The sequence below is a fragment of the Schistocerca piceifrons genome, chromosome X (genome assembly GCF_021461385.2).
Source record: "Schistocerca piceifrons isolate TAMUIC-IGC-003096 chromosome X, iqSchPice1.1, whole genome shotgun sequence".
In the NCBI taxonomy this organism is placed as follows: Eukaryota; Metazoa; Arthropoda; class Insecta; order Orthoptera; family Acrididae; genus Schistocerca; species Schistocerca piceifrons.
In genome coordinates, this window is record NC_060149.1 from 72,486,121 (window position 1) to 72,504,003 (window position 17,883).

General features: G+C 41.8%; 1 protein-coding gene across 1 annotated transcript in view; it reads right to left on the reverse strand.

Moving 5' to 3' along the window:
- LOC124722180 (dynein axonemal heavy chain 5) overlaps window positions 1-17,883 on the reverse strand; it is an 843,802-nt gene that overhangs the window by 439,083 nt on the left and 386,836 nt on the right. Inside the window, exon 32 of the mRNA XM_047247380.1 lies at window positions 17,193-17,354. Coding sequence (XP_047103336.1) covers window positions 17,193-17,354 — 162 coding nt within the window. The remainder of the gene's footprint in view (window positions 1-17,192; window positions 17,355-17,883) is intronic.

A 17,883-nucleotide genomic window follows, 5' to 3' on the forward strand; every position in this document is an offset into this window, starting at 1 on the left:
TACCAGAATGTGAATAGTTTTTCTGTCAGGAACGGGATCACGTTGGCCAAGTTCGAACCGAATGCGAAATGCTCGCTGAATATTAATCACAACCCCTCAACAACAAACTCACGATGTTCACTTAGCCAAGCCAATGGGCCTGCTGAAAATGGCATGTACACCGCTATCGATCAATACCTCAGTAACCCCACCACAAATCACACAGTGGCCTCTTCAAATACGGGAGATCTTTTTGCTGGACCCTGTAGTAACAGTGCGAAAAGTCTCTAATAAAATTTTGCTCCGTGCATATTTTCAATAGAAACTGGATGTCAGAGAAAGGCAATTAACAAGACTGTAATCACAAAGCGGCGCAGCAGTGCTGCCCGGTTAGTGCCATGGGTAAAGTTTTGCGTTGGAAAACTCAAGTTCGTGAGTTCGAATCGGGTGTTCATGCAACTTTTTCTTGTTTTCTACATTTATAGTGCTTGATAAGCTATTTGGCTTCTTATTCGTTATAAAGAAATAACAGCAGGTCTTACAAAAATTCAGCAATTATTTAATAGAAAAACCGAAATGAGAGTACAATGAAAGGCATGTTGTCACTGATAGTGTACAAGAGTGGTTTGAAAAGATCTCAGAATCACCACGAAAGGTCAGCGCTAGTGCAACGAGTTGTTTACGTGATATTCATTGGACTGTTGCCTGTAAACACGTGCCACGTCAGTGCTCTTGGAAGAGAGCTGTGGTGGTGACGTGGCTCTGTTGTTGGTCCCGCGTAATGATTTACGAAGATGGAAAAAATTGAGATTCGAGCAGTGATTAAGTACTCCGTAAAGAGAGGCATGAAAGCAAATAACATTCATGCCGATTTCCAGAATACACTGGGGGACTCTGCTCCTTCATATTCAACTGTTGCAAAGTGGACAAATGAATTTAAATTTGGTCGGGAGAGCTTATATAATGATCCGTGCAGTGGTCGGCCTAGATGTCTGACTACTCCAGAAGTCATTGCAGAAGTGGATAAAATGGCCGTGGAGAATCACCGATTGCCGACAGCTGTGGCCGAGCGGTTCTAGGCGCTTCTGTCTGGAACCGCGCGACCGCTACGGTCGCAGGTTGGAATCCTGCCTCGGCCATGGATGTGTGTGATGTCCTCAGGTTAGTTAGGTTTAAGTAGTTTTAAGTTCTAGGGGACTGATGACCTCAGATGTTGAGTCCCATAGTACTCAGAGCCATTTGAACCATTTGAATTTGAGGATCGCTGATTGAAAATGTTTGAAATTGCTCACGCTTGCCAGATGTTATCTGAAAGGGTATATCACATTTTAACTGAAGAATTAGAAATGAAAAAATTGTCTGAAATATGGGTGCCGCGACTCTTGACGCTGGATCAAAAACATGTGCCGTGGCCATGGCAAAATTACTCGACCTAAGGTATGAATTGTTGCCACACAAGCCTCATTCACCTGATATGGCTCCGTTAGACTTCCATCTCTTCCCAAAACTAAAAATTTTTCTTGGTGGACGAAGATTCACGTCAAACGAAGAATTTATAGCCGGAGTTGAGAACTATTTTGCAACCCTGGAGGAAACTCATTTTCGAGATGGGATCAAGGAACTGGAACATCGTTGGACCGAGTGCATTAATGTACAAGGAGAGCACATTGAAAACTAAAAAAGTTTCATTGACGTAAGTACTTTTTTTCTATTCCGTTCCAATAACTTTTCAAACCACCCTCGTATTTAAAATATTACTACTGACAGCTATTAATCAAAGTAGTATACATGTTAAACATGTCCACATGTTTTGTAGTTATTTCTGTCCGATGATATGTAATTTAATTTTAACTGATTATTATTCTTCATGAATATTTCTGGCATGTCTAGGCAATAATTGTTATGTTCTCAGTTATAAACAACTGTAGTTGCGCGATGGATATCGTTCAGGGGTCAATGAACAATACGGAATTCTTGGGGAGATCAAAATTAGAAATTAAAAAAAAATCACCTATTTCTGGAATCGAACACTTGAACTCGTGTATTCTATCCCCCGCTCTCCTACACTAGCTGGGGGGAGAAGAGATACAGCGTATTAAATGAACATACTTGTCGGACTTGTGACCCAAGTGTTCCCAGATTTTCTTTCTCTGACGCCATTCCACTGTTCGCAGATTTCCCTTCTTTGATGCCAGTTTTCTACGGAAAATATGTACAGGACGAAATTTTTCTAGAGGCGTTTTGTACTGTTGGCGTGCAAGAAATCACCTTGTGACATATGAGTGCGTAGATATCGGTTCACCTTTATACAACCTATACTTACACATTACCAGCCAAAACGATTGACTTGCAGTTGACGAGAAACCGATAGCAATAGATGGGATAATTATGGAAGTATAACATTATATTTAAAAAAGAAGTATCGCTTATAATATCAAGTTACACAGAAAATACAAAATAATATTGAGTGGCGAGAATCTCAGAAAAGAAACTAATACTATTAATAGCTGAAGGATAATTAACTTGAAACACTAAAAAAATACAAAATAATTAAAAACGCTGGTCCAGAGAGCTTTTTAAGTGCTTAGCGAACAATGTACTTGATACTACAATATATTCCAGACTACGAACATCATCAGTTTGGCATACACTGAAGTGACAAAAGTCATGGGATAGCGATATGCACACGTACAAATGGCGGTACTATCGCATAATTAGGTATAAAAGAGCAGTGCATTGGCGGAGCTGTCATTTGTATTCAGGGGATCCACGTGAAAAGGCTTCCGACATGATTATGGCCGCACGAGAACGTGGAATGGTGGTTGGAGCTAGACGCATGGGACATTGCATTTCGCAGATCGTTAGGGAAAGTAATATTCCGAGATCCACAGTGTCAAGAGTGTGCCGAGAATACCAAATTTCAGGCATTACCTCTCTCCACAGACAACGCAGTGGCCAAAGACCTTCACTTAACGACCGAGAGCAGCGGCGTAGAATTGCCAGTGCTAACAGAAAAACAAGACTGTGTGAAGTAACCACAACAATCTATATGTAACGTACGACGAACGTATATGCCAGGACAGTCCAGTGAAATCTGGCGTGGAATTAACGAATGTCGTGTGACTAGGGCCTCCCGTCGGGTACACCTTTTGCCGGGTGCAAGTCTTTCGATCTGACGCAACTTTGGCAACTTGCGCGTTAATGGGGATGAAATGATGATTATTAGGACAACACAACACCCAGTCCCTGAGCGGAGAAAATCTCCAACCCAGCCGGGAATCGAACCCAGGCCCTTAGGATTGACATTCTGTCGCACTAACCACTCAGCTACCGGGGGCGGACAAATCTGGCGTTAATGGGCTATGGCAACAGACGACCGACGCGAGTGCCTTTGCTAACAGCACTCACCTGCAGCGCCTCTTCTGGGCTCGTGACGTATCGGTTGGACCCTAGACGACTGGAAAACCGTGGCCAGGTCAGATGAGTCCCGATTTCGGTTGGTAAGAACTGATGACAGGATTTGTGTGTGGCGCACCCCCCACAAAGCCATGGACTCAAGTTGTCAAAAAGGCACTGTGCAAGCTGGTGGTGACTCCGAAGTGGTGTGGGCTGTATTTACTTGGAATGGACTGGGTCCTCTGATCAAACTGAACCGATCCTTGACTGAAAATGGTAATATTCGGCTACTTACTTGGAGACCACTTGCAGCCATTTATAGACTTCATGGTCATAAACAACAATGGAATTTTATGGATGACAATGCGCCATGTTACCAGGCCACAGTTGTTCGCGATTGGTTTGAAGAACATTCCGGACAATTCTAACGAATGATTTGGCCACATTGATTACCCGATATGAAACCCATCGAACATTTTTGGAAGAGGTCAGTTCGTGTACAAAATCCTGCACTTTCGCAATTGTGGACTACTGTATACGCGCAGCATGGCTCGATATTTCTGCACGGAACGTCCATCGACTTGTTGAAGCTATGCCACGTCGAGTTGTTGCACTACACCGTGCAAAAGAAGGTCTGATACTATATTAGGAGGAATCCTATGACTTTTTTCAGCTCAGTGTATGTAAAACAGTTTGTCAAATAACAACTAAGCTCGTGCTAGGCGTGCGGATAATGAGAACGAGGCGCGATTATTAGCTGCCCGTATGGTACACTACATATCCGTGGTCTGGCATGCACTGGGTTTTTCGTGTGTCCTCGTGGCCCACCATGAGTACCTCGATTAGGAGAAAATCGCTGCAGCCAGAGTTGACCGATTTGGGCAACAACTTGTTGTAATAGCGGTCACCCTTGACTGTCGTGGATTGTGACAACGGACAAACGATCCTCAGTATACGACTGACGCCGGTGAGCAGCCACACCATGGAGAACCATTTCCTTGCTGTGGGCACATTAGCCACAGACCAGCACGATACAGGGCACAGAGAATAGCTCGCGTGCAGGGACATAGCTGTTGGAAGCTCAAAGCACGGGCAAAGGTCATATGAAATGATGAGTCACAGTACAGAATGGTGCTCGTCGAAGGGAGGGTACTAGTGTGTCATTGAGCATACGCAAAGACGAATCCCGCTTGCCACTAGGGTACTGTTCAAGAAGATAGTAAAACAATCTTCGTGTGCAGGAGATTTATGTATGATGCAATATGGCTGCCGGCAACCTAACGGAGACGTGCCAAAGTTTAGCACTTTTCAGATTTTGTTTATTATAGTGTAAACTGCAAGTTACAAAATTATTTAAACAATGCCATCCTCAAATGGAGGATGTTGTTGTTGGTATATGTTTGAAAGAACGTAAATGCTGTGAAAAATAAACAGCACTCCGTCTTCAGGCCCGTCAAGTGGCCCATCGGCACCATCCGACCGCCGTGTCATCCTCAGCTGAGGATGCAGATAGGAGGGGCGTGTGGTCAGCACACCGCTCTCCCGGTCGTTATAATGGTTTTCTTTGGCCGGAGCCGCTAGTATTCAGGCGAGTAGCTCCTCAGTTGGCATCACGAGGATACTTAATTTTCTAAACACCTAATTTGTACCAGTGCGTGCATAAATTGTACCATCCGTATAAATTATGTCGCTGAACTTGGAGAAATATGTGTTAGTCTTACTTGAGGAAGTGTTCCATACTTTAATTCTTGCTTCACTATTTGCAGGCAGTACAAAACAACTTTTTCACTCCTTTCCCCACCTCTGATCACTTGCCATAAATGTTTTTAATTTCACGCTTCTGATCAGTTTTTTTCCATTAGATCTTCCTGTTACAACTAGCAGTGTCATTCCTCTGCCTTACCAACCTTTTTCTGTGGTTGTTTCCCCTCAGACTCTCCAAAGCACCTCCTTTTCACGGGTGAAGCTGAAATTCTAGATTTCTTCTCCTTTGTTCGGATTAACTTTTTTTTTGAATAGGTCACTCCTCAGCTCACAGCTCCTTGGCTACGCCTTGAAGCTTTGCTAGGAGTATACCTCATTTACGGCGGATTTGGTGATATTTCTTGGATGGACATTTAGCACAGTTTTTATTTAACAGGGGTCCTTCTGACCTGAAATTATGTAGCAATACGTTTTGTTCTGGAATGTGGAAGACAAGTGTTTTACATCCGACAAACACAAACCGAACATCATCTCTTCAGATGTAATAATGTGCTCTTACAATTCGTTTTCAGCTTCGTTAGGAAACATTTCACTGCGGCCAAGGATTTTTACATCCCCTTTAGCATTTCCATATTTTCAGCATACGTCTTGGCGTAGACCCATTTTATATGCGTGCACTTTCAAATAACCCATGATTCCCATTTAGTTTTACTGCCAGAGCTAAACGCTATTCATCTGTGCCCCACTTTCCTTAACGCCGATTTGTTGTCATACTGTGACACGAAATAATTATTTAATTAATAACATAAGGTAAAGAACGTATTATAAACTTTAATTCATCCTTCATAGCCGGCCGGAGTAGCCGAGCGGTTTAGGTGCTACAACCTGGAACTGCGCGGCAGCTACGGTCGCAGGTTCGAATCCTGCCTCGGGCATGGATGTGTGTGATGTCCTTAGGTTAGTTAGGTTTAAGTAGTTCTAAGTTCTAGGGGACTGATGACCTCAGAAGTTAAGTCCCATAGTGCTCAGAGCCATTTGGACCATTCATCCTTCATAAATATTGTGTTGCACAGACACAGATAAACGGATTTTTTAGATGAGCAAGTTTCTTAAATTGTATTAGAACAATATCATTGTCACTCCCTCCCCGATAGACATGCGGGTTAGCGTGCCTCTCGAACGACTTGGAGGGGCGAACCTGATCTGTATCCAATTTGCCTCGCGGATTCAAGACGGGGGCTACTGAGCCGACCAGCCTGGATGTGATTTTTAGGCGGCGATTTCTCACATCCTTCCAGATGAATGAATACGGGGTACCGGGCTGGTACCCTCGTTCCTCCTGAGATTCATGTTACTCAAACATTTAGAACACCTTCTCGCACTTCCACGTAACATTAACTTTACATGCAGAGATTCCATGCTGGGGTGGGGGGGGGGGGGCGGAGGGGGAGGCGGAGAGGGAGGTGAAGTGTGACTAAGAGATTGGTGTCCTTAGATGTTTAGTGTCTTCAAACGCTTAATTAGCAGCAGCAGCAACCGTTTTCTCTTTCTTAATTTCCTACAAACTAACCAAAACGAATACACATACGTGACTGACTGAAAAGTAAGGTTATTACATGTATATTCACTCATATACAAAACATTATATTGACAGTTATAAATATAACTCCCTTCGCTACATACATAAAAATTTAGATGAAAATTACAACTAAATCAACGCTGTCTTCAGACGATCTGTTTCTCAACACACACAATTCATAGCTGTCAATATGGCTCCAAGAAGCACGTAGTTCACACACTGACCTTAGAAAATGTCGGATACCACAGCAGTGGTACATGCCTGATTACGCCACAATATTAGCAGCTCGCCCCAATTCTGATCATCTGCATGTGTCTCTTCGGCAACAGTAGCCCGCATGTGGTCTGTACATTCAACAATACACTGGAGTATTCCGGAGATCCGGAACATTGCCAGAATGATATTACAAAGGGCCGAGTGGAGACACCTCTGCGTGAAGTCAGAATAGCTGTTGTGAACCTATGAAGCGGTAAAGTAAAATGTTATTACAGTTCAGTCATTTATTCTCGTTGTTTACAAGTCGTCGCTCCCTTTGCCAGTCATGGTCTGTGCGGCTGATCCCGGCGCAGGTTCGAGTCCTCCCTCGGGCATGGGTGTGTGTGTTTGTCCTTAGGATAACTTAGGTTAATTAGTGCGTAAGCTTTGGGACTGATGGCCTTAGCAGTTAAGTCCCATAAGATTTCACACACATTTGAACATATTTTTGCTCCCTCTGCACCTGCATTCAGCTGCATGCTGGAGTCTAGCTGACGTCCGTCGAGTCAGCTCCGTGATCGTATGCCCCTGTGAGGTTTAGCAACCCTGGTGCCACGGCTGATTTCCGAAGCGCAGGCGCGGCTGTTGCCCAGTGCAATGTAGTCTTGGGCTGACTGCTGGACTGTCCTCGATCCCATTCAGAATTCTTCGATGATCGTTGATGACTCATCTCCGATGTACCTGGTGACGGTGGTCGTGTGGTCGGTTGATCTCCTCCCTACCCCTGGTAGGTTTCAGCACCCGGAGTCGCCTGGGTGTTGAATAGGAACGAGGACAACTATTGCCGTACGATGTAATATATGGACGTTAAATGGCGTCATCTTTCGATATATTTCAACCTAAACTGGATCGACAGGGCAAACCAGTGAAAAATTTTACGAATAAATTGAGGGAAATTTGGCAGAGGGCAAAACGTGCCAGCACAAAAACTTTAGAGAATCAAGAACGTATTCAGCCAGTCACGAGTAAACTGCCGCAATACAGAAATAGACTTAGGGTATTACTTGCTAATCCGTATACCCAAAAGGCAAAATGAAAAAGTTTTTAACGAAATATTATGGACCTTACCAAGATAACGAAATGACTTCACCAGTCAATGTAAAATTACGTAGAACTTCTATTGTACATGTAAGTAGAGTTACACTGTTTAAAAGCAAAATTGTCTGCAGCTCGTGGTCGTGCGGTAGCGTTCTCGCTTCCCGCGCCCGGGTTCCCGGGTTCGATTCCCTGCGGGGTCAGGGATTTTCTCTGCCTCGTGATGACTGGGTGTTGTGTGATGTCCTTAGGTTAGTTAGGTTTAAGTAGTTCTAAGTTCTAGGGGACCGATGACCATAGATGTTAAGTCCCATACTGCTCAGAGCCATTTGAACCATTTTTTTTAAAAGCAAGATTGATGCATTGCCACAGATTCCTTTAGCCATTGTGAAAAAATGACAATTGTAAAGAAACAAGTAACATCAGAGAAATGAATCCCATGCACTTAGGTTCACGAAATAGTGTAAATTTAATGTAAAATGCACATATGGTATTTGTTAGTTACTTAGGTTAGTCTTCATTTACTGTATATATACAGGGTGTTACAAAAAGGTATGGCCAAACTTTCAGGAAACATTCCTCACACACAAATAAAGAAAAGATGTTATGTGGACATGTGTCCGGAAACGCTTAATTTCCATGTTAGAGCTCATTTTAGTTTCGTCCACCTACGCTCAATGGAGCACGTTATCATGATTTCATACGGGATACTCTACCTGTGCTGCTAGAACATGTGCCTTTACAAGTACGGCACAACATGTGGCTCATGTACGATGGAGCTCCTGCACATTTCAGTGGAGGTGTTCGTACGCTTCTCAACAACAGATTCGGTGACCGATGGATTGGTAGAGGCGGACCAATTCCATGGCCTCCACGCTCTCCTGACCTCAACCCTCTTGACTTTCATTTATGGGGGTATTTGAAAGCTCTCGTCTACGCAACCCCGGTACCAAATGTAGAGACTCTTCGTGCTCGTATTGTGGACGGCTGTGATACAATACGCTATTCTCCAGGGTTGCATCAGCGCATCAGGGATTCCATGCGACGGAGGGTGGATGCGTGTATCGTTGCTAACGGAGGACATTTTGAACATTTCCTGTAACAAAGTTTTTGAAGTCACGCTGGTACGTTCTGTTGCTGTGTGTTTCCATTCCATGATTAATGTGATCTGAAGAGAAGTAATAAAATGAGCTCTAACATGGAAAGTAAGCGTTTCCGGACACATGTCCACATAACATATTTTCTTTCTTTGTGTGTGAGGAATGTTTCCTGAAAGTTTGGCCGTACCTTTTTGTAACACCCTGTATATGCTTTTAGAAGAGAAGGGTCGGATCTACAGTAATTCCTTTTCTCTCATATGAGAAATTGAGGACTCAGTTGCAACAGTTAACAGAAATAGTACCACTAACGCTAATACATAAGAAACAAGGTTCGTTAGATGCTGGAGGGAAACTGTTAAAAACTGTGTTTGGAATAGCGGATAATAAAGAAAATTGGGAAATGGATACCAATACAAACTCACAAAATATTATTAGTTTTTAGACGCAGAGATGCTCATGTCATTATGTTTGTAACAGGTTTAAAATACTGTATTAGAAAAGTTGTCATTGTTTGTCCAAAAAAGATGATACTAATGAACAACCAGTCATATGAAATGCAATAGTTCATAGGAAAAATGGAAGGAATAGGATGCGAGAAAAAAGTTTTAGTTCCTCAGCCAAAATTCAAGGAAATTGGAGATCACTGGATCTGCTTCATACTTACCACCGAAACAGTAATTATTACTTACTATAAAAACGGTAAACTAACTGGGATAACGAAACTAGAATTGCGGGACAGTGGATTGTTAATTAGTGGAACTAGATGTGAAATAGAAGGAAGACAATTTGGCTATCCACCTACCATCATGGGCACAACAATAATTCGTTTGAAGAGGGAACAGACTGGTATACAAAGTCTTAATTTACAATAAGTGACAGTTTCGTTAGTTTAGATTTAAAGTTAGTTCTCTGGCCCATAATAATGATTTATGGTACATTTCAATAACCAGTTGTTTACTATTGCTTGTGCTGTCAACCTTGCCGTCTTATCTGGAATACCTACCCTAATTAAGTATCGTAAAAAAATGTCTAACATCTTAAGAACATACTTAGAACCCACTTGTGTTTTATGAAAAGGTCCTAAAACATCCAGTCCTAGTAGAGAAAACAGTTTGTCTGCTTCTGGTAGTCTCTGAAATCGAATTTTCTGATGACTTCAATCCTCTCTTTGTGCACACGGGTTGCAGTTTCTTAAATATTGTTCTACATCACTGCGACGCGTTTTCCACCAAAGTCTTTCAGCTACACGTCTATTGGTTGTTCCTTTCCGTCCATGACCTGATAAGACATGGTCGTGTGCTTGATGCAATACTTCCATTTTCAACATTGTAGGAACTACAACGTGAGATATGAACTTTGTAGATCTGCATAGCAAGTCTTCTTGCATTTAAAATTGAGGCTGTGTTCGAAATAGTTGACACTCACTATCAGCTGATTGTGCCTGGCCTCCACCTACTATCTGTAAAGCTGCTATTTTCCTGCTTAGAGTATCTGCATTTACATGTTTGATTCCTAGCTTATAAATTACTTCAGTCGAACTCAATTTTAAAGTTTATCTCGTTAATCAACTTGATGGATCTTTCAACCCTAATAACTATTTTAAAGATGCATGGTCTGTAATAACTTGGAATTTCCGACCACACGAATAGCAAGTGAAATAGGAGATTCCATAAATAACTGCTAACATTTCTTTTTCAGTTGTCAAATAATTAGTATCAGTCTTATTCAATAGTTTCAAGGCATATGGCACCACCTGACATTCTTTTCCATCAACATTCTGACTTAAAATACAACCCAAACTATTGTTGGAAACATCACACAAAAGTATAAATTACTTTTCAAAGTCAAGGAATATTAATACCTTGAATGCTTCTTGACACTGTGTTATCCACTGAAGACTAACACATTTTAGCGGCAACTTAGCTAACATCTGTGGAATTTCAGCGAATCCCTTCACAAACTTACGATAATAATTGCACAATTCAATAAACGACTGTAACTGTTTAGTAGTTTGTGGCGTCGTAAAATCACGTACGGTGGGAGTAAGTTGAGGATCTATCCTCAATCTGTCTTGAGTGATAATATGCCCAAGACATCTTACTTGTGTCTGAGAAAAATAGCATTTCTCCACACTAAGTGAAATGTGTGCTACTCTCATTCTACTAAATACTTCATCCAGAGGTTTAACACGATCTATAGTTCTCGAGTAGACGATTATATCATCAAGATATGTTATACAGAGTCTTGGTTTTAATCCAAGAAGTAACCCACCTAACAGGCGTTGGAATGTAGCCAGAGCATTTTTTAATCCAAACGGCGTTCTTCACTACAGGTAATGACCTGAAGATTTTGTGAAAGTTGTTTTGGGTCTGTCTTTGGGAGACACTTCCAGTTGGTGATAACCACTTCTAAGATCAATCGTTGAAAAATATGTACATCATCCGTGGTTATCCAATGTATTTGTGATATTCGGGATCAGTTATTTGTGATATTCGGGATCAGTTATGAATCTGTCGTGGTTCATGCATTCAAGTAACGGTAGACACAAATAATTCGATATTTTCAAGTGTCATCAACTAACTATGCCTGATAATAACCACACGTAATTGTTGATCTATGAATTTTCCTACTAGTGCCCATAGGTGTTTCGCTATTCTGTATGGTTTCCTATAGACTGTTGGATTATCACCTGTTGGTATGCGGTGTTGTGTGATAGCAGTTGCTGGCATGGACCATTTGAGCTGAATATCCTAACAGCAAAGTTTCCATGGCTTCCTTTTTATTGACTTCCGAGTGAAGAACCTTGGAACGTAGTACAGACGCACTGACGCTCTTTTTGATGCTACTATCAGCTCATGATCCATCGATATCCTCTTCTTTGAGTATCTAGAATCTCGCTATAATTACTTCTTTCGGGAGGCTCACATCATCTGTCCCAAAGTTATCAAAGATTACTGGAATCAGCAGCTTCCCATTAACGATGGTTCACGGGCAATATTTCTTCATATGAAATAATGCATTTCATGTAATGCTTCATTGTTTTCCATTGGCTCAACCACATATAGTTTCTGCTGTGGTACATCGACATCTACAGATACCCAAACCAACTTCCCTGAACCAACATTTACTCTATCATGCATAGTTTTGTTTAATGTACGAGTAGACAGTTCACTTGGTGACACCGTAGCAATCGGTGTAGCATGAGACACTGAAACATTTACAGCTGCTGGACTCGTCGGAAACAAGGTCCCACCAAGTCCAACTGTACAGTGTGCAAGGTTAATTTTTGCATGATGCCAATGGAGTCTATCCAGGAAATCAAGTCCGAGAATTGCGGAATACCCTTCTCCCACAGTTGGCAACACTTCCATCCTCACCAAATTCTGTAGTTCAAATCCTGTTGCCCCAGCGATACCAAATCACTGTTTCCGATTCCAAGGAATTTATACCTTGGAGTCCTTAGTCTTCCACTACCCACCAAGTCTAGACTAATCACAGATACATGTGCATCGGTATAGACTAAAAATTTACATTCTTTACCATTTACAAAGCCCATCAAACAACAATCCGTTTCTACAATAGTGTTCGCAGTGCTCTGACCCACTGGGAATGTTTTCCGATGAACAGAACGATATAGTTTATTTTATAAAGTTTTCCGGTGCTTGTTTCCGTTACCCTGCCTTTTTTTCCCCACATTCGTTCGCCTTATGAACGAAACGCCTACATCAGTAATCTTGCAGTTGTTTGCACTGTGCTTCCAAATGCTCATTCTTCCCACAACGATACCAATTCTTTTTAGAAGAAAAATTCGTTCATTACTGGGTACTCGTGCAGCCTGTGAAGGCATTGCTAAATACGCATATAAAATTTTTTTCGTGATTTTCTTTGGATTTCTATTCTTTTTCTTTTGTTCATATGGGCATTTCTAATTGTGATTATGTAACATCCTACTGTGGCTTTTAAATGTAAAGATTTAATTGTGATTATTTCGTTTGCCAATGGATAAATATGTTTCTTGCTTTGTACCTGTGGTAAAGTTTCTAAAGTTCTCATTTGGAATATTATTAATTGTGAAAAATGCAGTCAATAACATTTATAAAGGTTTATGTAATTTACGATAACGATATAACACCTATAGACAGTGATAGTGATATCGAGAGTTGGAAGGTTGTTGCGTAGTAGAGGGGGATGGTGGATGGCGTGCCTGTGAAGCGTTCGCGGGAAAAATAGTACTGTGTTCCATGAAAAGCATAGGTAATTGTATGGACAGTGATACCGAACTATCAGATTGTTAATTCTCTTTACTACTGCGGTATGTAATGCCATCGCCAGCGAACTTTAAGAGCAAATAAACCGGACTGTGAAAGTGCCGCTAACAGTACTTTGTTGTGGCCGACACGAACTGTGCCTTTATTCGAATGAACTTTGCTGGTATTGATTTTGGGTGGTGGAACTGTTGTATATCACATTCTATCAAGCCATGAAAGTGAAGACTAATTAACTGTGCAATATAAATGTCTTTCAGTGACGTTGTCGAAGTTTGAAATGCGAGAACAGAGTGGACATTGTTTACAGTGTGCTTCACATACATGAACAATTCTATGAACTGTGTATTTGTGGCTAAGATATATGAATGTGACGAACGTGTAATTATGGACGATAGCGTCACGGACAGAGCATAAAGTGTAAAAACGAGCGATGTCTACGTCATGTACTTTGAAAGAGAGGACATGTCAACAACGTTCGTATACTGGCGTCTTGTGGTTTGTTAATCACCACGGGGTTAATGATACAGCTGTGCCGGAAGTTTATTTGCGTTTCGCCGGAGAAGATTAACCAGCGGAACTCTCTGTATCCTGCTCTCATCATCGTAACCCGCCGACATCGTGCTGCCTAACGCAACGCTTCGTATGCAACAAAAAGTTAAGGGATTTCGCTGAACGCTATCCCCTGACCTAGAAATTTTCTTTCTCTATTAGAAGTATAAGAATTACAGACTCTGTTTAATTAAATTCTTTGTTCAGTTTGTTTGCTTTCTGCTAACGAAAATAAAATTACAATCAGTGAATTAAAAGTTGCCTGGTTGTCATTGTTGAAACACCAGTAAATATAAACTTCTTCCTCTCATTAGGACTAATTCTCCTTGCATGTCAAAATTATTGTAGTTATTTTATGTAGTTTTATGTATTGTTATGAGACTAGATATATGACAGTAACTAATAAGAGTATTTTGTCGCGAAATATGGCTTCGCGCGAAAATTACGGCGACTGCCATAATTGCTTGCGTTCTGACCAATAATGTAAAAGCTGCTATTCCCGTATTGGTGCTTTTTCTGACGTGAGCGGGAATTATAAATGTCAGCTGTCAAATCACGTAGTGACTCTTTACCCAGTAATAAAAGTTTTTTGATATTGTATTGCTACGAGTCGTAGCATTTAGAGACACTGGTTATACTCAAAAGTGGGTAGATGTATGGTGAAACCCCCCAGTGTCCATGCGATTGTTAACAGTATTGTGAGTGATTCAAGAAATTTTGTCACTTTTTCTAATTCCTTTGAAGTTTCAGAGAATATATACACAATTTTGTCGGTTCAGGTTAATTTCAGAGCAGTTTCTCGTGAATATTAGAGTTTTCAGTTCATAAACAAAGTGGGATCGTGACCAATTGAGAAGTATAACAAAGAGTGTGGTTTTCAAACTAGAATTGTGGATGACTTCACAGTTCAGATTTTGATAATTATTTTTCCTGTGGGTTGAGGTAATCACAAGCCATATCGGTTTCCTGCAAATGTGTGGCAACACGTAGTGCTGTAGCCAAATACTCTGGATTTTCCATTCGTGCTCTTCGCGAAAACTCCGCAGGAGTTGTTTTATGACAGAGTGCAGTGTCATGCTAAAACAAACAAGCATCGTCCCCGAACTGTTCCTCTACTGTAAGCAGCACACTATGCTGTAAGATGTGGTCATATCCTTCAGCATTTAATGTTTCCTTAAACCCAATAATGGAACCAGACCCTAATCAAGAAACCCACACCATATCGTAACACAACCTCCACTGTACTTCCTGTTGGCAGTGCACATGTTTGTAACATTCCCCAGGCATCCGCCATACCCATACCCTTCCACTGGATTGCCACAGGGTATAGTGTGATTCATCGCTCTAAATTAGTCGATTTCATTCATCTACCGTCCAGCGGCCTCGTTCTTTGCTCTATCTAGCATTGACTACAAAAATATGTTGCTTACAAGGAGCTGCTCGACCAGTGTACACCACCCCTTTTAACTCCATACATGCAGTCACTGTACTAGCTGGGCTGGTGGTAGCACTTTGGAAACCACGAGTGATTTCTTCCGTTGATTCCATTACATTTTTTACAATAACCCTCCGCACTGATCGATGGTCCCTGTCCTTCAGTAAATGAGGTGCGTCTTGACTTGGTTTAGCTGTGGTTGTACCTTCGCGTTTCTACTTCACAGTCGCATCACTAACAGTCAATTTGGGCAGCTTCACAAGGACTGAAATGTCCCTGGTGATTTTTTACTCAGTTGACATACAATGACTAGTCTATGTACAGTCACTGAACGCTCCTGACCGACCCATTCTGCTGTTACCGCTACGCTAGATTTTTTTTTTGTTTTGGTTTTAGGGCGCATAACTGCTATGGTCATTAGCGCCCAGCTACGCTAGAAACAACACAATACTCACCGTCTCGTATTATACTGGTGGGTCTATCTGTCGTGACATTTAGTGGCCAATTCCGCGTTTAGTAGGAGTTTCGGATACCTTTCATGAGACATGGTCCGAGTTCTCCATGATTTGACAATGCATACATTAGGAAATAAAGTTCAAGAGATTGAATTCATCTTGGACAAAAAAGTAAAGAAAATCTAATTTTTTGACCGAAAATAAGCTAGACGAGTTAGGAGCGGTGTTGGAAAGAAGTCGGAGAAAATTATCGCGCCATTTAGCGCTTCAGGCCGGCGTGCCATTTTCATACACTCACAGAGGTGTGCACCAACTTAAACAAACCTTACAACGTAAAAGTAGTGCATCGAGGTTCAGATGTTGTTGCTCGATATCAGTGCAGTAATTGAAAGTTGCAGTCTGGTGTGTTTGGGAAGTTGAGCCTGAATTTTTTTTTCTGATGAATCATGGCTGTGTTTGTCGAGGTATATGGACTCCCAGACAATTACATCAAGTAATTTTTTTTCACAATGTGGGACCACAGTCATAATATATGTCTTAAAAGTCAGTACCGCCATTAGACTGTTGTTTATATGCAGTGTTACATTTGCACTTACACGATCATGATTTCGGCTTCAGAGCGCCATTATCAAGTGTTTTAAGTGCTAGACAGTGACTAAGATGGCATACTGTCATATTTAAAATAAACTATTAGACACATTGTCTAAGGATCGACACTTAGACAATGTGTCTAATAGTGTATTTTAAATACGACAGTATGCCACCTTAGGCGCTGTACAACACTTAATACACTTGATAATGGCACTTTGAAGCCGAAACCATATCGTATAAGTGTAAATGTAACACTGGAAATAAACAACAGTCTAATGGCGGTACTGACTTTAAAGAAAGTTACATCAAGAGCGTGATATAAAAACAGGGGTGTGGAGCGCAGTTAGCGCAACACTACCGACTGCTACTGAATGCAAGACAAAGCAAGAGGACACACAGCCAGTGTATCTATATCGGTATTAAGAGATGGTGGTGATGATTGGATAGTTGACTAGCTTCCTCGTTGCTCAGATTTAAATCCATGCACTTTTTACTCGAAGCGCCAGAATCCAGTATTCCATCTGTGATTTCAAGAATTTCGGCAGCTGAAATTCGACAAATTCTAGACTGTGTGTTCGGAAAGTGTCAGGTTGCTGTTGCCACAGAGGGACAAAATTTTTAGCACGTGGTAAAAATAGAACCAACCATAATTTAGTTGCATTTCGTCTTAGTCTATACTCAGGAAAGACGCGCCAAACTGTCATACGGCAACTCCTAATGTTAATACCCCGTTCTCATATCGTGCAAAATGCATGCATGCAGCTCGGTAGTACGTGAAGCACCCATATATATGGAATGGGTGTGTCGCTAAACTTAGGAATATACATAAAAAACACAGCGACGAACCTGAGCCGGCATTTTATCGAGGAAGGTGAGCACGTTGAAGTTGGGGTCGTTGATACTGGTGTAGGACTGGCGGATGATGGAGTGCAGCGACGCCTGCGCCGTCTGCAGAAGCGATGTCAGCCACGTCTCGACGCTGCCCTCGGCGCGCACCGCCCTCTCCAGCTGCAACGTGCACATTGTGAACAGCTTCTGACACGTCTCCAAAAACTGCTTCAGGAGATAAATATTGAGGTTAACGGACCAGTTGGACCTTTTTTTTTCATTTTGCAAGAAACATACACTACTGCTCATTAAAATTGCTACACCACGAAGATGACGTGCTACAGACGCGAAATTTCACCGACAGGAAGAAGATGCTGTGATATGCAAATGATTAGCTTTTCAGAGCATTCACACAAGGTTGGCGCCGGTGGCGACAGTTACAACGTGCTGACACGAGGGAAGTTTCCAACCGATTTCTCATAGACAAACAGCAGCTGACCGGCGTTGCCTGGTTAAACGTTGTTGTGATGCCTCGTGTAAGGAGGTGAAATGCGTACCATCACGTTTCCAACTTTGATAAAGGTCGGATTGTAGCCTATCGCAATTGCGGTTTATCGTATCGCGACACTGCTGCTCGCGTTGGTCGAGATCCAATGACTGTTAGCAGAATATGGAATCAGTGGGTTCAGGAGGGTAATCTACATCTACA